The following is a 20,432-nucleotide window of genomic DNA, read 5'->3' as shown; positions in this document are numbered from 1 at the left end:
ACTCAATCACGCGGTATTTGTCATAGTTGTTGAGACGTTTGTTCCAAACAATGCGCAAAATTTATTGCACAAGCGACTGCATACACACGATACACACGTGTTGTTGCCCAGCCATTGGGACTCGGTACTGCGAATTTAATTGAATTTATTTATTCATTGGAAGGAGTGGACGTCAAACTGGAACCACATAAGCAGGAAACGAAGAGCAAAGAAACTTCAAACTTGTATGCTGTTGCAGGGTGCACTCTTTGATATGGGGTTTCGCCTCGGTTTCAATTTCGTCAATTCCAATTCATGTTCTGTTTCTGGGTTGATTTCTGCAATGTAAAATGAACTCTTGTGAAATTCCATTTTTGGTGTCAATATTAATGCATAGTTCAAAGTTTCTAAAATGAGCAATGAGCAAACCGCAAGGCGCAATCCACATACAGTATTTTTCTGAATCAATAATCCGCACTAGCTGAGCCTTGGCTGAGCCGATGTGAAAAATCAGAATATTCGCCATCAAGCTGAAAATCCACATAATTTAACACCAGATAAATTGTGAAATGCATACCAAAGAACTATGAAATGTTCACCAAAACCAAGAAAGCCCTCACTTGCATAATACATTGTGTCCAGACTCCAATGTGAAAATTCCACCACACCATTATAAAACCACAGTGACACAGCAACAGTAGGTATTGCTCACTGACTGACTTCATCAAACATTTTTACAATTGCATAGAAAAATTAATAGATTCATACATAAATGTAGTGGCATAAATTTACAAATAGCTGATTATTCTGATATGTTACATTTAAGGTCAATGATTTTTTCCAGAACCAAATTTTACCTAGTGTTTGGTTGACATGTTATTTTGTATTTGACTGCATATTTTGAGATACATAAACATATAATATTGATAAGTTAATGTTTGTTACAAATGTGCATATTGACTCTGGTAAAGAAACATTAACATATTTTTAATTTTGATTTTCCAGATACTTTGTGAGCTGTTAGAAGCTTGAAGAACAGCAAACATACCAAATGGTTGTGAAAGAAATGCCATCAGGCAAGAAACAGAAAAAGCATAAACTTGCCAGAGATGATTCTGATTGTATTGAAACTCCAAGTGTGGAAATTCCCCATGACACCCCAGTAAATGATAATGCCAGTACACCACATTCAGCGTCACTCAAGAAAAGTAAGAAAAATAAGAAGAGTCATGCTTCAAGTGGTGATAACATTACAGAGCCAGACCCAGTACCACACTCACCTGAAAAGAAGACTGGCAAGAAGCGGAAAAGAGAGCAAATAGACGCGTCCGCTGAGGGGTCGCTAGAGCAATCGGCGCCTATTGATGCTTCAGAGAACGTGAAACCAAAAAAGAAGCGGAAGAAGGAACGCAGTGAAGACGTCGGAAATGAACCCGTCTCCGACGAGGCCAATGACACTGTCGAAGGACAAACTTCACCTGTACCGTCGGAGAAGAAGAAACCACGCTCCAAGAAAGGCGAAAACCCTGTAAAGCCGAAAGACCCGAAGCTGGAAAAACGCACCGTGTTCGTCGGTAATCTCCCGGCGAAGACGAACCGCCGCGACCTGAACCGCTTCTTTGCCAAGTACGGTAAGGTGGAGTCAGTGCGTTTGCGCAGCGCGCCGCGGCTGGATGCTCAGAAGCCGATCCGGATGGCCGTCATCACGCACCGGTTCAGCGAGGACCGCTCGTCGATCAACGCCTACGTGCGGTTCACCACGGAGGCCGGTGCTGAAAAGGCCGCCGCCGAGGCCAACGGTCAGCTGTACGAGGAGCACCACCTGCGCGTCAACATGGCCATGTCCGAGTCGCGGCCTGACCCTCAGCTGGCCGTGTTCGTCGGTGGCCTGCCGCTGAACGCCGAGGACAACCAGCTGTGGTCGCACTTCGCCGACTGCGGCACCATCGTCAGCGTGCGCATCGTGCGCGACCGCGAGACCTCGGTCGGCAAGGGGTTCGGCTACGTCAACTTCAGTGCGGAGGAGGCGGTGCCGCGCGCGCTGAAGCTGAACGGCAGTCAGCTGGAGGGTCAGACGATCCGCGTCCAGAGGTGCCACGCCACGGCGCGTCCCAAAGTGGACCGGATCACCGGCAAGAAGCTGCGGAAGGCTCGCCCCGAGGGTGAGAAACCGGCGCCAAAGGCGCAGGATAACATGCTGGCGCCGGTCAACAAATTCTCAGGCGATGCTACTGCAGAATCCAAGTCGTCACTGAAAAAGAAAAAGGGCATGAAGAAGAAAGAGCGCCGGCCTGACGGAAGGAGCCAGAAGAGGAGCCTGGCGCAGAGTCTGAGCAAGACGATCGCGCCCATGCCGAAGGCGGTCTCCGTGCCTTCGATCTCAGTAGGAGGCGTGACGCCGCAGAATAAGAAAATAAAGTTCGATTTCGGCGACGATGATGGCGCACCGGACGCAAAGAAGACCGATTCCGAGAAACTGAAGGAGATCAAGATGAAGAAAGAGGCGAAAAGGAAGAAGAAGGCAAAGGAGAGCGAAGCGAAAAAGAAAAAGAACATTGTTGAACCCCTGACCAACATTTTGCCATCATAGTTGGTACGTTTTTCTGGCCGGGGATTTTGTTGCTCTGATTGACAAAAATATTGGCAGTGCTCGCAGTTCTGAGAAGTATCTGATTCATTGGATCTGTGATACCAATGTTTCGGGGCTTGCAACTTCGTTTCGCGCTAATCGCTGAATCGATGGGTATACAAATACAGCGCATGTGTCTTGTACATTTTGCAACTAACTGAAAAGCGAGACGCGATACAAGTCCTTTCTACGTCGGGGCGGCAAAATGATTTTATTTTCACGTTCTTAGATGGATGATCGATTACAACGTACGAATATAACATACAAGTTACAATTATCTGTATAGAATTAGACACATTTCGCTTGACAATACCGTTGGCTTGGGGATAATTTGCCAACACTGGTGTAACGATAAGCCGTTTAGATAACCAGGGAACCTTTAGTGAGGGTTAGCGAGCCTAGATGTAACGCAATGAAAATGTCCCCTCCACTTTAAATAACCCAAGTAAACGTTTCTCAAGTTTCCAGACCACCGCTCACTCCTCACAATTAAAGTATATAGAAGCCCCAGTACGTGGCATTAAACAGCACAAAAGAAACGGGAAACACCAGTCGTGAATACTTGTCAATGCTGTTTACATCGTGTACCCTGGGCAGCGAGCGGCTCAGGGCTGATGCTCCACGACGAAGTGAACTGAGTACCCTCCGGCGACCTCGTGCCGCTCCCGTCCCCGGCCCGGCCGACGGTCGGCCCTCCGCCGCCGCCGCGCCGGCCCTGCGCCTCAGAGGACCTAAAGGTCGCACCGTGCCCAGGTCGATACCGCCACCATCGGCCTGGTTCGGTGACTCCCCAGAGACGCATTCGATCTCTCGGCTGTCACCTTCGCCGGCGCAGTTCGACACTCGGCTGTTGGCCTCCGCTCCATCGCTGACATCTCGGGATTTTTGTGAGTTTTTCTTCTTTGCCCGTGCGCCCCAGTAGGTGTAGTTGACGGCGGCGTACTCGAGGAGGGCGGCGAACACGAACACGAAGCACATGACCAGGTAGATGTCGATGGCCTTGACGTAGGAGATGCGCGGCAGTGAGGAGCGCACACCCGTGCTGATGGTGGTCATTGTCAGAACCGTAGTGATGCCTGCGGATCAGAATGGGAAATGGTCGGGTCAGACATCATGAAAACTATAACTTCCGTCTCTAAGCATGGGGTGATATTGCGTATTTATGAACACTTCGAAACAAAAGCTACTTGATGCTGAGTGTACGGAGAATATCATTTTTGGTAGTACTTAGGACACTTAGGTATAAATTTATTGGTCGATGTTTGTTTTTGAATGTGCCGAGCGCCTACACTATCTACATCGCAATCCACTTCGGCTTCTCCATCATTATCGTAATAGCCCATCAGCCTGATTGTCTCTCGCAGGGAGAGAGCTCCAGTAAGGGAGAGCTGGGAGGTGTGGTGGGCTGGGAAGGAGTCGTGGTGGTGGACCGCGATCAGAGAGCACGTCACGCACCCATCGATCAGCGGCTGGTGTGTGCCGATCGGTCTGCTGCGGTGACACCCGCTCGGAGACCGTTGGTCAGTGATGTCACCAGCGGAGATCGAACAGCAGCGGCGTGAGAGCAGCCGGAGACGTGAGAGACAGAGAGCGCGCCGCGCGTTCACGAGATGCTCAGCGGGACAGCCTACATTCAGGCGCTCAATGATAAAGCCATCTGGTGGCGATTGTAGTTACTAGAACTGTCAAAACTAACCGCTAGGGTGCAACCACAGTCCATTCGTCGCATTAGGAAATTGGAGAAAGAGAGAGAGAGAGAGAGAGAGAGAGAGAGAGAGAGAGAGAGAGAGAGAGAGAGAGAGAGAGAGAGAGAGAGAGAGAGAGAGAGAGAGAGAGAGAGAGAGAGAGAGAGAGAGAGAGAGAGAGAGAGAGAGAGAGAGAGAGAGAGCGCTCTCGCACTCACCGAGCGCCACGCGGGCGCTGGTCGCCTCGTGGTTGATCCAGAACGACACCCAGGAGAGCATCACAATCAGGATGGACGGCAGGTAGGTCTGGAAGATGAAGTAGCCGATGTTCCTCTGCAGGCTGAAGGAGAGCGACAGCCGCTGGTAGACGCCGGTGGCCAGCCGCTCGGTGCGGTCGGTAGTGGCGTAACCGAGGACAGTGAACTGAGGTAGTTTAGCCTCCTCCACTCCGACCACGGGAGTCTCCTTCCAGTACATGACGACGTCCTTCACCGTGTAGCCGTCTGGCGGTGGAGGGGGGGGGGGGGAGGCGGTGAAATAGGAAGGGTCGGATGTGTTTGGAGCGGTCAAAAGAGAGATCGGGAGCATCGGCCGGCGCTTTGGAAGGGTCTTTTGTGGGATGGACGTTTAGCGGCCGTCACTAAGGAAGGATCAATTCAAGGTCACCGGCCGCACGAGGAGGGGAGGGAAGTGGAACTTTTTCGGGGAGACAGTCGAACAAAAGAAGTGTTAACAATTCCAGAAAAAACTGCTTTCATTGAGGCTGCTTGATGGTTCCTTTGCTCATTACAATAGTCGATTGTGAATTCCCGGTATTCGCTGCACATAGCATATCAACAAATGCAAAACTATCGCATTGTACCCAAGTAACTGCATTCAGCGAATGTCGCCTCTTTACCCAAACACGGCCGTTGTGAGTGATGACCGGCGGGCGCCGGGGGTGGGTCTGTATACCCGGTTACCACCAACACAGACCTCCGTGCTGACGTTACGTTATTCCGCAGTGTGTACCGTTTCCAGGGACGGGCGGGTCGACGGCCCTGCACGGTGTGGACCACCATTGAGTAGGCATTGATCTTCGCTGTCACAGTGGACGGCAACGGCCATCAACGTGTCTGCATTCATCGGCCGCCCTTGGGCAGTGCAAACACTGCTGCAGGGCGCTCAATACGCGGGCGGGCCGCGGTGGTTGGTCCATGCCCCACGGGTCGTGGGCCGAGCCTACCGATCGTGGCAGGCTGGCCGTAGCTCCAGGAGGCCACGGTCCTGGGCGCAGCACGGTGAACCGTGCCGGGGATAATGGAAATGGGTTACAGCAACGCGAAGGTCGAGATCGAAGCTCAACTTTCATGTTGGTGGCCATGAATCCAGACCCCCTGCTCCAACTTCAGTTTACCGGCGATTAGTAACCTATTCCCAATATTTTGTTTCGTTTTATTCAAACTTTTACCTTGTGTTTCGAGTTAACCCTCGCCGGACCTATTGGTTTTCTACATACGCGCCGGCCGAGGGGGGGGGGGTACGACCCACTTCGGCAGCATCGTGTCCGCCTCGCTCAGACGCGTCGAAGGATATACTTTTTGTTTGGGTGAGGTCAACTTTGGGTGTTGACCTCAGGTCACGGTCAGGTCAGCGCCCCCAGGTCACGAAATTGGTCGAAGTAGGTCATGTCGCATATCATTCGATTCAGCAGGTCTTCCGGAGTCCATTGGTGGCTTTCCCGACTCGCTAGCTCAATTTGATCGGGAGTTTTTGACGAAAAACTAATATGACCCTAATGACGTAATAAATGACGTCACGCAAGGTCAACATTGCAAAAGTGACACATGTTACCTTGCAAGGAGGGCATCAAATCACGATTCTGTGTGCTTGAGATAGTTGTAGATCGTTCCCGGCGTCAGAAAAGCAGTTTTCATTTTTCCCCATTGACTTGTAATGGTGGGGTCACGAAAATGACCTGACCTCATATGACCTTTTGGAAAAATCCAAGATATACACGTTGTGAGACTCGTAATTGATATTAGATCCTGCAGGTTTCATTTCCCTGTGAAAGCTCCTCTGGCAGTGAGGGCGTTGCGAAGTTGCGACATTTGAAGACCGTGCAGAGGTTCACTTATGACATCATAGGTCAGTGGCCTGACCTGACCCGAAAATGCAGTTGGTGTCAAAAGATCCGGCTTGAATCAAAGGTCATGTATGCCAAGGTTCCGCTCTCTATCGCCAGCGTGTTTGGAGCTATCGCGAAAAAAAAAACTATGGGGGGGCGGCACCCGCCCCCCCCCCCTCGGCCGGCGAGGGTTAACTCTAGGAACTAATGAATGCCAGTTCTGTCGACCCTGTGAAATGAGATAACTTTTGTACCTACATTCATTTACATAACCGTAGTGGCACTAATGACATAAGCCCAGTGAGAGCAAAAGGGTGAATCATCAATTGTGCGGACATGCCGGGAACGTTATCCCTCGCCCATCGTTCGCAGTACGGCGTCACTACGTAACGTCACGGCGTCACGAGCTGGCACCGCGGCGCTGCTGCTCTCCCGACTCCTCGACCCCTCGATTACATCTGCCGCCACCGCCCGCGGCTGTGATACGGAGCATCACCGCAGAGCTGGCATTGTCGTTATGCAAGCGTGGTCAGTGGTCAGGTTCCGGTGGCGCATCCAAATGAATGCGTCAGATGCAGCGCTGTACAATGACAGCCAATCCGACGCTGCGTAGTGACGATTTGGAATGTGGTTACGTCCCCCCCCCCATCGTTCATTTATTTCATATTTTACGTGAGGACGTGTTCAATGAGCGGTTTGACGCCTGCATTTACATAGGCACCGCAGCAAATAAGTCATCCCACGGCAGCGCACACTTATTGCCTTGCTTGCACTGAATTGTGACACCGGCAGGTGCGGTTTCGTCCAGACTCAGTATCTTCCGCGTATGTACTTACCTTCCTTCTGATCAACTTTAAGTAAAACGCCTATGTCAAACGCCTACTTATGACTTTTCTCGCTGTTTTACACTATTTATAGTCGCTATTTCACACGGTCGCTCTATAACCCGTCGCCCTTTTGAGGAATCGCTCAAGTCTGTGTGTTGTTGTTCTGAGAGTCGCTATAGACACTGTCGCTATTGTGAGTACAGGGTGAGCCATAAAGAATTACCGGCATCGATAAATTCTCTTTATTTCCAAACGGGTTGGCGTAGGTATGCCATCTTTTGCATATATGTCGCAAATTTGTCTCCAATCCTGACAGGTAGCTCATTTTGTACATGCTCGTCCACTGTCTCTGCTACGCTCCTGAAATGGGAGGTCATCTTAACGCACACCCGCCGCTTCTGAAATTCAGGAATCACCACTGGGTGTTGGCTGCTAAACATTCTTTGGTCTAAAGAATGCTGGGCACAATTTATCCCCGACTTCAGCCCCACGGGCTTCGCAAACTGAAATATCCTGAAACCCTACTCTACCGAGTCCCTGAAACACCGTAAATGACATACGGTGCAGCATTGTTACAGCATTGATGATCGAGGAAAATAAGTGAAACGACGGTGCGGCGGCCGCGTGCCATAGTGCTCCTCTCGCGTCTCTGGCGCGTAACATAAGAAGAATGCGAGCATACAGAAAACAGACTACATTTATTAGTTAGGAGATGACGTTGTTATATGTATGTAAAAGATGACATAGCTATGTCAGCGCGCCTTGAAACAAAGTGAAATTTTCGATGGGTAAAGCTTTATGGCTCACCCTGTAGGTCGCTGTTTTCCAGTCGCTGTTTTACGGTCGCTGTTTTCTGTGTCGCGGTTTGACACGCACACGCCTAGTACATCACAAGATGCAAATTAGACGATGTCGCTGATGATAAAGTATCAGCTCAGCTCTCAGCTCAGCACTTAACAGCTTCAGACTTATTACAAATGACAAAGACCTGCAGGGTCAATTGTCTATGGACTGGGGACGTTTACTGTTCCCTCCCTTTCTCCCTTTCTCTCCCCTCCCCCTAGGCTCACTGACAGCTCTCGATCTCCACGGTGCAGTTTTGTTTGTCCAGCGGGTAGTTGTGCAGGTCCATCATACAGGCCAGCGTCGTCGTGAAGCGCATCCCGTATGTGATACTCCCGTCGCCATGGAGACGCACCATCTTGTTTTTCTCCGTCACATCGTGCAGGTAGCTGCCGAAGACGTAAGTTGTAGTCAGTTACACAAAAATATCGGACTATCCAAAAGATAATTGTTTTAACCCTCGCATTTAAAGGGGAGGGGTCGAGCGAAACACCCCATGTTTTTTCGCGAACTCGCGCAAAAAGCTGCGCATCCCGACGAAACTTTCAGTAGCCTAGCCTCGAATTTATCAATTTTATACCTACCCTAAAAATTGCATAACCCTGAACCGAATAATCTTTGACCTGTGCCCTGTTTCTTGAGACCATGTCAGGCCGGAATCGCGATTCGGCGTAGGTATGACAGCGCACATTTTCCGCGCGTTTCCAGTCTTTTTTTAATGTTAACGTTCCAACATGTGAAATAATGTTTGTCTAATACATTATGGCATTATGGTGAGTGTCAAGATCACGTGAAGGTCAGGTCAAGGGCCTGGGATGATCTTAGTTCACTTTTTCAGTTTTATATTTCTCTAAGGTAGTTTTTGGAACTGATTTCGAATTGCGAATCCATTTGAACATTTACGAAGTAGTCTTGGTGCCTACGTACTACGTAGTACGTAACATGTTACGAAACTGTCGGTGATGGTTGACACCTATTGTGGATAGCCGGTAGGACGCATACTGGTTGACCTGACCTGGCCCGACCCGACCTACCCCATAGGCACGACTATGCATCATTTTAACAAAACTAAATTAGCTTCGTAATCAGCACCCCGAAAAAAAAATCCATAACAACACTGCACAGAGTTCTAACAGCTGGTCCCGATTTTCCTGACTTTTGGGTAACTGACCTGACCCGAAGGGTCAACCGATGACCTAGGACCTTCAAATCATCGGTTTCCTCCCGTCACGGGCAACATGCTCCTTTTTTCGAGGAGCTGTAGTTTTATGAGGGCATAAGGACGGGCCCGTTGGACGTCGTAAAAGGCCAGTACGGGCGAATGTAAAAACAAACAGCACTGATACCCCCAGCTCAAAACGAAGTGATTTGGATTTGGATATAAGATAACAAAAACAATTACCTGTTTTTATCATTGACGAAGTACGTGTCTGGCACCCAAATCTTCTCGGCGAAGTCACCGGAGAGCGTCAACACGTCGTCTGTGCTGCTGAACGAGAGCCGCTCGTCCTTCCAGTACTGGTTCAGGTACATGGTGATGGTGTAATCCTGTCAGCACACGCCCTGCGTTATGGTAAAAGGGAAGAGTAACCGCGGTCAAAGCCGAGTGATATAGACACATCGGGATAAGACGGTCACGTCATACGCCCCCTTTCCCGCACTCTGCCGCAATCGTATTGCCGTTCAACGTACATCAACTAAGCCAATGTTTCAAAGTCGGTTTTCTGCAGCAGCACTGATCCAATTCAATTTGTTTCTCTGAATCCATTGATGATGTCTGCTTTAGCGCAGGGCTGAAGCGCCTAATACACAGTGGGCCAGGCGCATCAAAAAAGCGGAATTAAGTCGAAAATCAACTTCGGTGAAATTCCTGTAATTATGGGATAGAGTATTGTAAAAATGTCCAAAGTTTCCGAATAAGCAAGTTTCCTTTCCCCAATGTCAAGGCAGATAATGCTATAACGTCGCAAAGTAGGACTTACCGACTGGAGATGGAAATGACTGCTGTGTACCATTTTCCGTTCCCCCGATTCAAAAGCTCTCAGCGTAAAATCATTAAAGTTATTCCGTACAAAATAGCTTTAAAAAAACAGCCGGTATTTCTGCGCATGTTTCTCGTACTCAAGTTCCCGGTAACTATTTCATGCTTACTAGTAGCGGTGGGGTTTACAGTGCCTGTTCGGAACCGTGGTAGTGCAACGACGCAATGAATTTATATAAGGATATAAAGAAAACGTCACCGAACAACACGAAGATATTTGCTGCCTGACTTTCCTCAAGGTGTATAGCTTGCTGCCCAATGCAAATATTTTGCGCATTTTTGCGCGAAATGGACAAATAAGGGTTTAACCCTCGCCGGCATAGGCCGTTTTGCATCCCTCGACGGCACAGGGGGATGCGACCCTCCTCGCGTTTGGCCCCTAATTGAGCTAGAGCCTCGCGGAAAAAACCATCGTGTAGGTCGTCACGAGACGAAGCCAACGGTACCCGGTCTCAAGGTCATAGGTCAAATGGTGACCTGTGAGGTCAGGTCAATGGCCGAAAGTCGGGACCTGTTAGAACGTCGTATAGTGTGGCTGCTAAGGGTTTTTTTTTGGGATGCTGATCACGAATATCATGTTAGTTTTGATCACAGATGATGTCTTCATGCATTTAGGCCAGGTCGGGTCAGCTCAGGTCAGGTCAACCAGTATGGGTCCTGCCGGGTATTCGTAGTAGGTGTCAACCCGCCTCTGACAGCTTCGTAACATGTTACGAAGGCACCAAAACTACTTCGTAAATGTTCAAATGGTTCCTAAATTCGAATTCAGCTCCAAAAACTAGCCCAGAAACATGAAAACTCGAAAAAGTGAACCGAGGTCATCGAAGGTCAATGACCTGACCTGACCTTCAGGTGACCTTTACACCCACCCTAAAGCATGGGACCAACATCATATCACATTTTTGAACGCTTGAAACCACGAAAAGACTGCAAACGCGCGGCCAATGCGGCATAGTGCCCGCCTGTCCCAGACATATGTGCAGCGCAGAAATTAAATAATGACATCATAGGTCAGTGACCTAGCGTAACCAATCAAATTTGAAAATGGATATCGGATTCGGCTTTAGCATGATATTTTACCCTGTAACGAATCATTTTTGGCACCGCAGCTGTGCTCATTGATTTAATTCCGCTTTTTTGAAGCGCCTGGCCCACTGTGATAGTGCGCAACTTGCATGTTATATGATGGCGAAAAACGCCATTCATATAATGAATAATCGTCTTCTCAACTCCATGACTGTAATAATAAAATGTAGCTGGTTGTCTAATTTCATAATGCGTCTCCCGTTGTTCTTAACCCGCGCCCGGCTGGGGGTCCTGGATTTCCACGCCCTGCTGGGGGGGGGGGGGGGGGGGCAGGGGCGGCGCCACGGGTTTTCGATAGGGGGGGACGGGGACCGAAGATCGATCACCTTTTCAAGCATCCTTGCCTCTAAATCAAAATTTGCAGTCTTGCCAACTCAAAGCTGGTTTCCTACAAGCTGCGAATTGCTTAGGTATGAGTAGCAGTGCCAACTATTCTTACGTTTCGTTCTTTCAAATTTTCGATCTTACGTCTGTGTAGCATCTGACCCGGCACTCACCGAAGCACGAGGGACGCCACGTTACATCTGGTCAGCTTCATGGCTTCACCATAGTCATGGAGGAAAAGAGGGAATGTCTTCTGCTCTGACAAGTGCGCCAAAACTGCAATATAATTTCAGAATCATGACATCACCACGCAACGGGCAGGGTGCAGCTAATGGCTAGCCGTCAGTGGTCATGTCATCGGTGGTCACTCAAAAGGTCATGCTAGGTCATGGAAGGTCACCAGCCGTTATTTGATCACACTTTCTGATGGATTTTACTTACCAAGAGCTTCGCGGGAAAAACGAGCGCATGCACCGTTAAAAAAAAACATTGAGTGAAAGGGTCTCAGGTTCGGCGACCTCTGCAGGTAAAATGCCCCAGGGTAGGATTCCGGTCCTTGTTGATTAACTTCGTCAATAATGGCAGTAGAGCTGTGATGTCGGCATCATTGTGTTCGTCATGATCGAGCTGGCACGACCTGCATCGTCCTCATATTCACCCTCCAATCGTACCAACTACAGCAGGGATTAGCAAATGGCGGGGCACCCCCTTTATGGTGGTAATGAAGGTCTCTGGAAACCTCATCCCTCACCTCTTTAGCATGAGTGGCTCTCCTTATGAAACAGGTTTCTTGACTGGTCTGTTTCACCCCAGAATTCAAAGACTAGTCAAGGCAAAACCGAGCGCACCACAGTGAGCACAATTTGATAAGCTGGTGTACCTCAATTTTCATGTAGAACCTTTCACGTATCACGTACCTAAAACCCTTTCGCGCACTCATGCAAAAGCAACTGCCATGTTTCAACAGCTGGTAATGGCATTTTCACAGCCGCTGACGTAATAAGGGGAGGGGGGGGGGGCTCGATTAGACCCCCAGCCGTTCGGCCGCCGACCGAACTTAGTTTTGCATAAAAAAACAAGTGCTCTCGAACCCCTTGACGAGAGGGAGCCGATGCTACCCAATTATATGGTCTTGGGCTATTGCGTGCTTTTTTGGTCCTGCCTGTGATCTATCCGAACACTTCTCCCCACAAGTGCTGGGGTTAAATGGCATAGATTTCAAATGGCTCCTGTGGTAGAACTGCTATGCTTGAATTTGACTAATGAGGAATGGAAAATATCCATATAGTAACGGTAATCTATGGAATTTCAGTAAACTTGGTTTTGTCGGCAATGGGGTCTGGCAGTGGGGTGGGGAGGTAATAACCCTGCCTGGCGCCCCAAAAAGGGGGGCACGATCCCCGAGGCCCTGCCGATCACCTTATAACTACAGGCATCACAGCTCCACACCTTTTGCAGATGGCCAGGACCCCCTGCGATACATCCCAACAGCAATCTTTATTCAGAACCTGCCTTGATTAACCAACGATGCATTAAATGCGACGGATAACTCTACAATGCATTATTATCAACTATTGAACGGGCCTCGCCGATAGGGGGGTACTGTACCCCCCTAACTTTCGATAGCGGGGGACCTGTCCCCCCCGTCCCCCCCGGTGGCGCCGCCCATGGGGGGGGGGTGTTTGAACCCCCCCCCCCTTGTAACTCGGCTCCTGGGCCACGTAGCGATACGCGGAAGGCGGCGTTCGAAAGAGCGTAAAAATAAAGACGAAATCACTTCGGTCAACTTTTTGGTCAGGTCAAAGGTCAGGTCACCAGAGGTCATTGAAGGCAAAATTTCGCCGATTTCCAGGTCGAATGGCGAAAATTTCCAAGAAGCCAACGCATAACTCGGGAACCAATAGAGCTACAGCGCCGCGGAAAAGTGCATTCGATAGCCCTATTAACGCCCTTTCTGAGTAATTCTCTCAGATTTGACCTAACGTCAACAGTTTTGCCTGCAGTGGGCAAAACTGCAAAAATAACCGATTTTTTCGGAAACAGTTTTTCTGCAATAACTTTTGACCCAAGCCTTGTACGAGCTTACTTTCACCGGCATCGTGTTCCTCTTGTCAAGACGCATCGAATGAACTATAACTTGACCTTGAAAGGTCAACTTGAAAATTTGACCTCAGGTCAAGGTCATGACCTGATCGGAAAGGGTCATGTTGCATATCAGTCGATCCGTATCGTCGAGCTGAACACATATAAGGCGTTTTCATCGCTCTAGCATGCCTCTATCAAAAGTTATTTGCGAAAAACTGTTAGATACCATTCGTGACCTAAGATGACCTCAGGGCACAAACAAGGGTCACGGACACCATTTTCATGTTCAGTGTGTCTAAACTACTTGTAATTCGGTGTCTGGGAGTGTTTATAATGTTTTTCGTCCAAAAGAGGCGCATTTCAATTTTCTCCCATTGACTTATAATAGGGAGGTCGCAAAATTGACCTGACCTTAGGTCATCGATATCAAAATTCTGAGATATACATTTTGTACATGCTATTGCTCTTAGCAATCGCTGAAAGTTTCAAAGCGATCGGTCACTCGGTGTAGCTATGACAGACATTGAAACTTTTTATGAGGTGAGGTCACTTCAAGTGACCTGGTGACCTGACCTTGAATGACCTTGGTCTGAAATTTTTACATGTGTAGAATTGATGTATGATAAGGTGTACCAAAAACGGCGGCGCTCCGCGCCGCCGTTTTTGAGATATTCGCGAAAAACCACAAGGGGGGGGGGTGTTCAAACACCCCCCCCCCCCAGCAGGGCGCGGGCTAATAGGCCAAACTCGTAAGCAAGTAGTAGTAAGAGTAGGAAGGCGTCTCTGCAAACCAACCACTGAGCATGTTTTTGTCGTTTATTTCTCCGTGTTTTGTGCAAGTCGATCACAGTTTAGGGGACGCATCTCGTAAACCACATGACAGTACAGATAAGAGGCCATACGTTCCAAGCAAAGAGCGCTTGTCACTAGTTTTTGGCGAAAAAAAAACATTTATCACAAAATGAACATTTTTGGACTACTAGCTCGGATGCAACAGAAACAAACTACAACAGAAAATAAACTAAAATGGAATGGTGTCAGACTCTGGCGTCGATCAATCCTAAGTCTAACGAATGAGGCAGAGTGCAAAAACTCTTATCACATGTTCACGAAGACGACAGCGTACATTCAATGACGAACAGAACAGTTACAGGCACTGAGAGACTGTCCCAGTCATCCGCCATCCACGAAAGTCACAGTGACTACCTGTTCTCTGACTCTGTTCTGTGACTCTGTTCCATTGCGCATTTATCAAAGGCTCAAAGTGCTACAGCCACCGCGCTAGTACAACACAGACAGATTCTAAACGTCTCAGCAGCTGTGGTGGTGTCGCTGTACGTGGTCGCTGCCCCGCCGTCTACGGCAACTCTACTTCGGTCTCCGGCTGGGTGGTGCCGTCGGTATCGTCACCCGGTATCGGGGTCGACACCGGTGGACGCGGCCTCCTGCGCCCACCACCGCTGCGCCTGCGCCCGCCGCCGCCGCGCCGTCCCCGCCCGCCGCGCCTCTGCCCGCCGCGCTGCCGAGGAGCCGGTGTCTCCGAGTCGTCCAGCTCAGCTCCCTCCTCGTCATCGTCTCCATCTGTCTCCTCGCCGCCGCGGCGCTGTGACCTGGGCCCGCCGCGGCCCCGACCGCGCCGTCCCTGGCGCAGCTTCCCGGACGTCAGAGGCAGAGCGTCCGTGTCGGTCGGAGCGTCGGCGTCGGTGTCGGTGTCGGGCGCGGCCGGCGCCGACGCCGGGGCGTCTGCAGCGTCTCCCTGCTCCTCTGAGGAGCCCGCGCTGTCCTCCTCAGAGGAACTACCGGCGCCGCCCTGCTGCCGGGCCGGCCGAAGGCGCTTGGCCCGCCGCCCGCCGGGACGCTGCGAAATAGTGGACACAATCAGCGGCAGAAGACGGTTTAGTTGCTCTCATTGTAAAACATAAGCAAATATGAAATAGGCAAAGGTTTAATAATATGCACGTTTTTGAAATCATTGTCTTCTGACGGCTTGAGGTCCGTTTTAATTTTCTGTACTGGAAAGAGCAGCACAACATTCTCCAAGCTGATGGAAGCCGCAGTCGCGACAATTAAAACGGAACACTCAAAATGAATGTCATCATCGGTAAAAAGGCACCGCATGCAATTTATTAAAGAGTTGCTTTCAATAAAAAAATGATAGACATGCTGAATGAAAACCGAAACAAACTTTCCAGTTGCGATTTATTCAAACGAATATGACTGAGACCGATTCTTGTGTGAAAAGTACGTTAGAATTATTTTCTATTGGATAAATTAGGTGAGACATCAGGTAATGGGAGGCGGTTGCTCACCTGCGGCCGGCCCTCTGCGGCCAGCAGAAGGGCTGCCAGGCACACGCACACCAGCAGCGCGGTGGAGAGACGCATCGTGATCGTATGACGCCCGCCGGCCGGCCGCTGCTTATATACCCGCGGGCGAGCACCCGACTGGGCTGTCACCGGGTCACATGACCGCCCCCCCCCCCCCCCTGTGCTCCAGGGGTGCATGGTGGCAACGGTGTGGAGTAGGCATGGAGGGGAGGGGGGGTCTATCGAGCCTGTCCGTGGTGCATACAAAGGGCGACCAATGCCACCTCCCTCCATACACACATACACCAGAGTCGGTGGTCGATCGGTGCTGTGGCGTTACCGGCGGCGCTTTTTTACGATAAATCCATATCGACCTAGACTTTCATCATTTTCATTATCACCTTTGAAATGGGTCACCAATGAAGCAAAGATCAGATGCTTAACAACTCGGTGAAAAATGAAATACAACATTTGTTCATGAAGTTTCAAATTTCACTTGGAACGCATTGCACATTTCATACTCTGTAGGTGTGAATGAGCAGGTCAGTAGGCCTTGAAAACCACACAACTTCTCATTACACCTTTTTTCATTGCGAGTCGGCATCTGTGCAGGTCATATAGACTTATTTCATTTAAGCCGGCAACAGGCGTGCTCTCTCGACATTGTGCGCCTCCCATCGACACAACGCGCCTTCACGATAAGGGGCATTGAAAATAGGCAGTGTGCGCAATTTCGACACTGTTCAGTGGATTTAGACATAGTGCACTGAATATGACAACGTCCATCTGATATAGACGGGCGTGAATCAATTTTGACAAAGGTATTTTAATTTCGTTTACGATTTTATCCAACTTCATCGTATACATAATCAAGTATGAGCTGAGCATTCATAATCGACATACCCATAACTGTATTTGATTTGATTGAACTTGCGGCCTGTCTCTACAAATATTCGCAGATAATGAATTGGTAACACGTGCGTAAAACACCATAGAATTATTTTTTAGTCCCACTGCACGATACAACACAATTTGGTTTTAATACAAGTATATTTTATTAAACAAATAAATATATGCAGCTAACGAATCATTTCAATCCACAGTAATGGCTCATCGGCTTGAAATGCCTCTGGTAAAAAATGCAACATGATAAACAAAATTTCATTTGTGTATGGCCAATGGCCATGCCACATAAAAAACAAAACGTAACACTGCAATAACAATGAACACAAGCAGCAAAATAAATGCACACAACTGAACGCTCCACAGCGGTCAATGGTCGCCGCGCCGGTGCGGTCACTGGGCCCAGATCCCTCTCTGGCCAGACAGGCGCCGGTTGTTCGGGTCGTCGTCAATCAGCATCAGGTAGAAGTCGGTCATGTCGTCATCCAGCTTCCTCGGTCGGTTGCCCCCTCTCCTCCGTGCAGCAAACTCCCCGGTACGCGTCCACTTTGCCACGATGGACCAGCCGGTCGTCCTCTTTGCGCTCAACTGGCGGGCCACAGCAACGTTATCGTTGCCACCGCTTGGATTATTCTCTCGCAGTCCGCGGCACAAACTGTATGGCGGCGGCTCGGCATCTTGATAACAAATGACACAAGCACACTGACCTGGCTTGAGGTCACCTAGCCTACCGGGAACCAGTAGAAGTTCAAGTGTAAAGGATGTATCTATGACGCCACGTGGTCAGTTTGCTACATACTTCATGAGTTTATCAACACAAAAACACTTGCCTAATATTTTCATCGTCTGATGAAAAATACAAATATAAAAATCAAATTATACGTTAACGAAATCCATTTTGTATTGCCTAATTCAATCGCAAAGCGACTAAATCAAGTGACCTAAGACTAAATCTATCGTCAGCGTCGATATCAAATGCCCTTGTCGATATACTGTGACATCGTTCGAAAATGAACAGCCGATAAACTAACGAAATGAAAACTGTCGAACAGTCCAAAGTAAGTCTAACACAATGCTCATTTACCGAACTGGGCCGCCTATAGTTACGGTCAATTGAATCTATGCCGACTCGCAATGAAAAAAGGTGTACTACAGCCTTCCCAAACACACTGGCCTGTGTGGCCACTGGTTAAACCAAATTCAGCGAACTACTTAGACCCCAACGAATAGCATTGCATGGGTCGATGAAACGGAAAACTCTTCTTCCTGGAAACGCAAACGCTTCCATGTAACGAAACGTACCGAACATCGACATATCCATAATGTTGTCTGTAATGGCATCCATGTTAGCTAGGCCGTTAGCTTAGGCATGCTCAGCTACAAATGATTTGGCATGTAGGTATATTCCGATTCCAACTCTCAAACAAACAGTTGACAAGCTGAAATGACCGTTGTGATAAGCTTATCAACAGAGCAATTACTTCAATCGTTATATCGAAAACATATTATTTACTCTAATAATAATGGCCGTATTTATTTCACTTCACCCTTATTCCATTGATTTCCCGTACAACTATACTAAATCACACGATTTAGTATAGATGTAATTAATTACAAGTATGTAATTAACCGATAAATACACCTGCATAAGCCTCTAGAAAACGGGTGAATACGGGCTTGATACTTCACGAACAGCAAACGAGAAGCGCAACTTGCGGCTTTTGGGCTTTTTATTCATGATTAAAGTCCTTTATTCAAAATCATTGGATTCAGAACTAAGCTCCATTCTAAAATGTGTTTTTAGAACGAAAGACTGATATAAAATGTGACGCACATTTATCTAAGCTTGAACTCAACCATGCATTTCTCAAATGTGGAGCGCAATAACCTTCCGTGGATTCCGGAATATCCATCTCGGCACTCACCATGTTCACTTCCGATATGGAGTCGAAGCTGGCAATGTTCAGCTCCATCCCCACGTAGAGCGGCTGTCCTGAAAACAGATACGGTGGCACTCGTCAGTGGTCAGCTCTGCAGCGGCCGTCCTGGAAACGTCGTACTCAAAAGGAGCATGGGGAAAGTCTGCAAATACAATACTTTGGGGCAGTGTCATAGGGACTATCCCACGTAGAAAACATAAATGAATCAGTATAAAGTGTTATCTCTACATTCATGAGCAATGAGCATCTTCATTCTCCACTATCCAAAGCACATCCAATATTCCAAAGCGGTTCATTCCTCATTTCGATTTACTGACTCATATAACCGAGCGATATTCCTACACGCTCAAATCATGTCCCGGACAAATGACGTGCGTCGCCCTGGCGGCAAGGGGTCGTTTATTGCCCCGGCGCACGGCGTCGTTAGACGGGCGCTGGCATCGCGCACCGCCCGTGATGACGGCCCTGGCTCGGCGCCACCGGTTAATGTCGCAATCATGACGGCATTGCTATTCAGCACCGGCGCACAGCCAGCCAGACGGACCATCGGCGCAAGGAGGCCTTTAGCAGCGGGGGTTTCACAGGAAAACGCTTTGCGCTTCTGAGAATCGGAGTGCATAGGAGTCAGCCTAGAAAGGGGCGAGAGGGGTCGGTGAGGGGTGGATCCTGTCGACTGGGGATGCAGCTGACCTAGGCTGATCTCCTCGGGCGTCCCGGCCTGTTATTTGGTCATCCGTAATGGACTGGAAACGGTCCACTACATAGTCGTTAGCACGCTGTTAATGGTCGGGAAAGATTAGGGGAGAAATCATAGAGGAGAAATGACATAGGATATGAGCAAATCTGGACACAGGAAACGTTGTTAGGCTCGAAACAAATTAAGTAGTATATTCTGACATAACTTTAACTAGAAATGACCAGATAGACACATGAGCCTGACGGGTTGAGTCCAAAGACTAGAGTTAGGGTCTCTCGCCCACGAAGCCTAAAATTTTGAAACATGCGCACCACACGGCCTCCAGTGACTTTATCTCCCTAACAGCGGAGCCCGCTGCGTAAAGAAATAGAATGCTGTGGGTAATTGTCTAATTGGTGATGCTCGTAATCGAAACTTACCTCCAAAATTCGGTCGCAGGCGAATATCGTAGCCAGTAAGTAGCCGGTAAATGGTCTTGGTCACATTGCCCAAATCAGGAGTGGCTATGCCGACTTGCGTGTGCGCACAACTGAAACAGAGACAAAGTGGCGTCAGACACTACACTAAGCAAGGTGAACGATCGTGACAAACACTCTTGGACTCAGTTGTCCTCTTCGGTGTTGGGTCGCGGGACGCAAAAAAGTTATCTCCACTCGGCTTAGCTCAGGATTAAGAGGTCGCGATATATGTAGAACAGATGAAAACCGACCCAGCCGAACTCATTTGGCGGGACTGAACACGCGCTTTTCTGAAACTGAGAATACGTAGATTTCCAGAAAGAAGACGGTGACATGGCTCACCTGATCAAAAGAGCGAGGACAGGCAGTAAGAGCAGACCCCGGCATGTTGATACCATTTCGGGTATTTAGCTGGGTTTCCAGTTGTCCGTAGCTCAGGATCACCGCGAGCGTCTTCGTCTTCCAGGCGACTCGTCAAACAACGATGTACGACGTGAGACGCATCAGACTTCAGCTGGCCGC

General features: G+C 48.9%; 3 protein-coding genes across 4 annotated transcripts; 1 reads left to right on the top strand and 2 right to left on the bottom strand.

The window, feature by feature from the left end:
- The first annotated feature begins 28 nt into the window (after positions 1-28).
- LOC122367325 (RNA-binding protein 34-like) lies at positions 29-2,751 on the top strand. 2 transcript variants are annotated; one of them, XM_043340360.1, is made up of 2 exons: positions 29-124; positions 985-2,751. In XM_043340360.1, exon 2 carries the CDS (start codon positions 1,031-1,033, stop codon positions 2,567-2,569), a length of 1,539 nt encoding a protein of 512 aa, XP_043196295.1. In that variant the 5' UTR covers positions 29-124; positions 985-1,030; the 3' UTR covers positions 2,570-2,751. The 2 variants fall into 2 exon arrangements, with proteins under 2 accessions (XP_043196295.1, XP_043196296.1); XM_043340361.1 differs by having other exon boundaries at positions 92-224.
- A 55-nt stretch (positions 2,752-2,806) lies between these two features.
- Positions 2,807-20,308, bottom strand: LOC122367311 (gamma-aminobutyric acid receptor subunit beta-like). Its single transcript, XM_043340320.1, has 7 exons — positions 20,253-20,308; positions 19,872-19,981; positions 18,741-18,808; positions 9,473-9,618; positions 8,302-8,459; positions 4,512-4,796; positions 2,807-3,684 (listed from the first exon to the last, which is right to left on the bottom strand). Exons 1-7 carry the CDS (start codon positions 20,306-20,308, stop codon positions 3,098-3,100), a joined length of 1,410 nt encoding a protein of 469 aa, XP_043196255.1. The 3' UTR covers positions 2,807-3,097.
- LOC122367327 (protein nemuri-like) lies at positions 14,405-16,091 on the bottom strand. Its single transcript, XM_043340364.1, has 2 exons — positions 15,916-16,091; positions 14,405-15,464 (listed from the first exon to the last, which is right to left on the bottom strand). The coding sequence occupies exons 1-2, from the start codon at positions 15,988-15,990 to the stop codon at positions 14,964-14,966; spliced, it is 576 nt and encodes a 191-aa protein (XP_043196299.1). The 5' UTR covers positions 15,991-16,091; the 3' UTR covers positions 14,405-14,963.
- Positions 20,309-20,432: the final 124 nt, after the last annotated feature.

The sequence above is a fragment of the Amphibalanus amphitrite genome, unplaced genomic scaffold (genome assembly GCF_019059575.1).
Source record: "Amphibalanus amphitrite isolate SeventyFive unplaced genomic scaffold, NRLGWU_Aamphi_draft 000863F_arrow, whole genome shotgun sequence".
NCBI lineage: Eukaryota > Metazoa > Arthropoda > Thecostraca > Balanomorpha > Balanidae > Amphibalanus > Amphibalanus amphitrite.
Note: the sequence above shows the minus strand (reverse complement) of the source record. Positions and strands in the feature narration are given on the sequence as shown.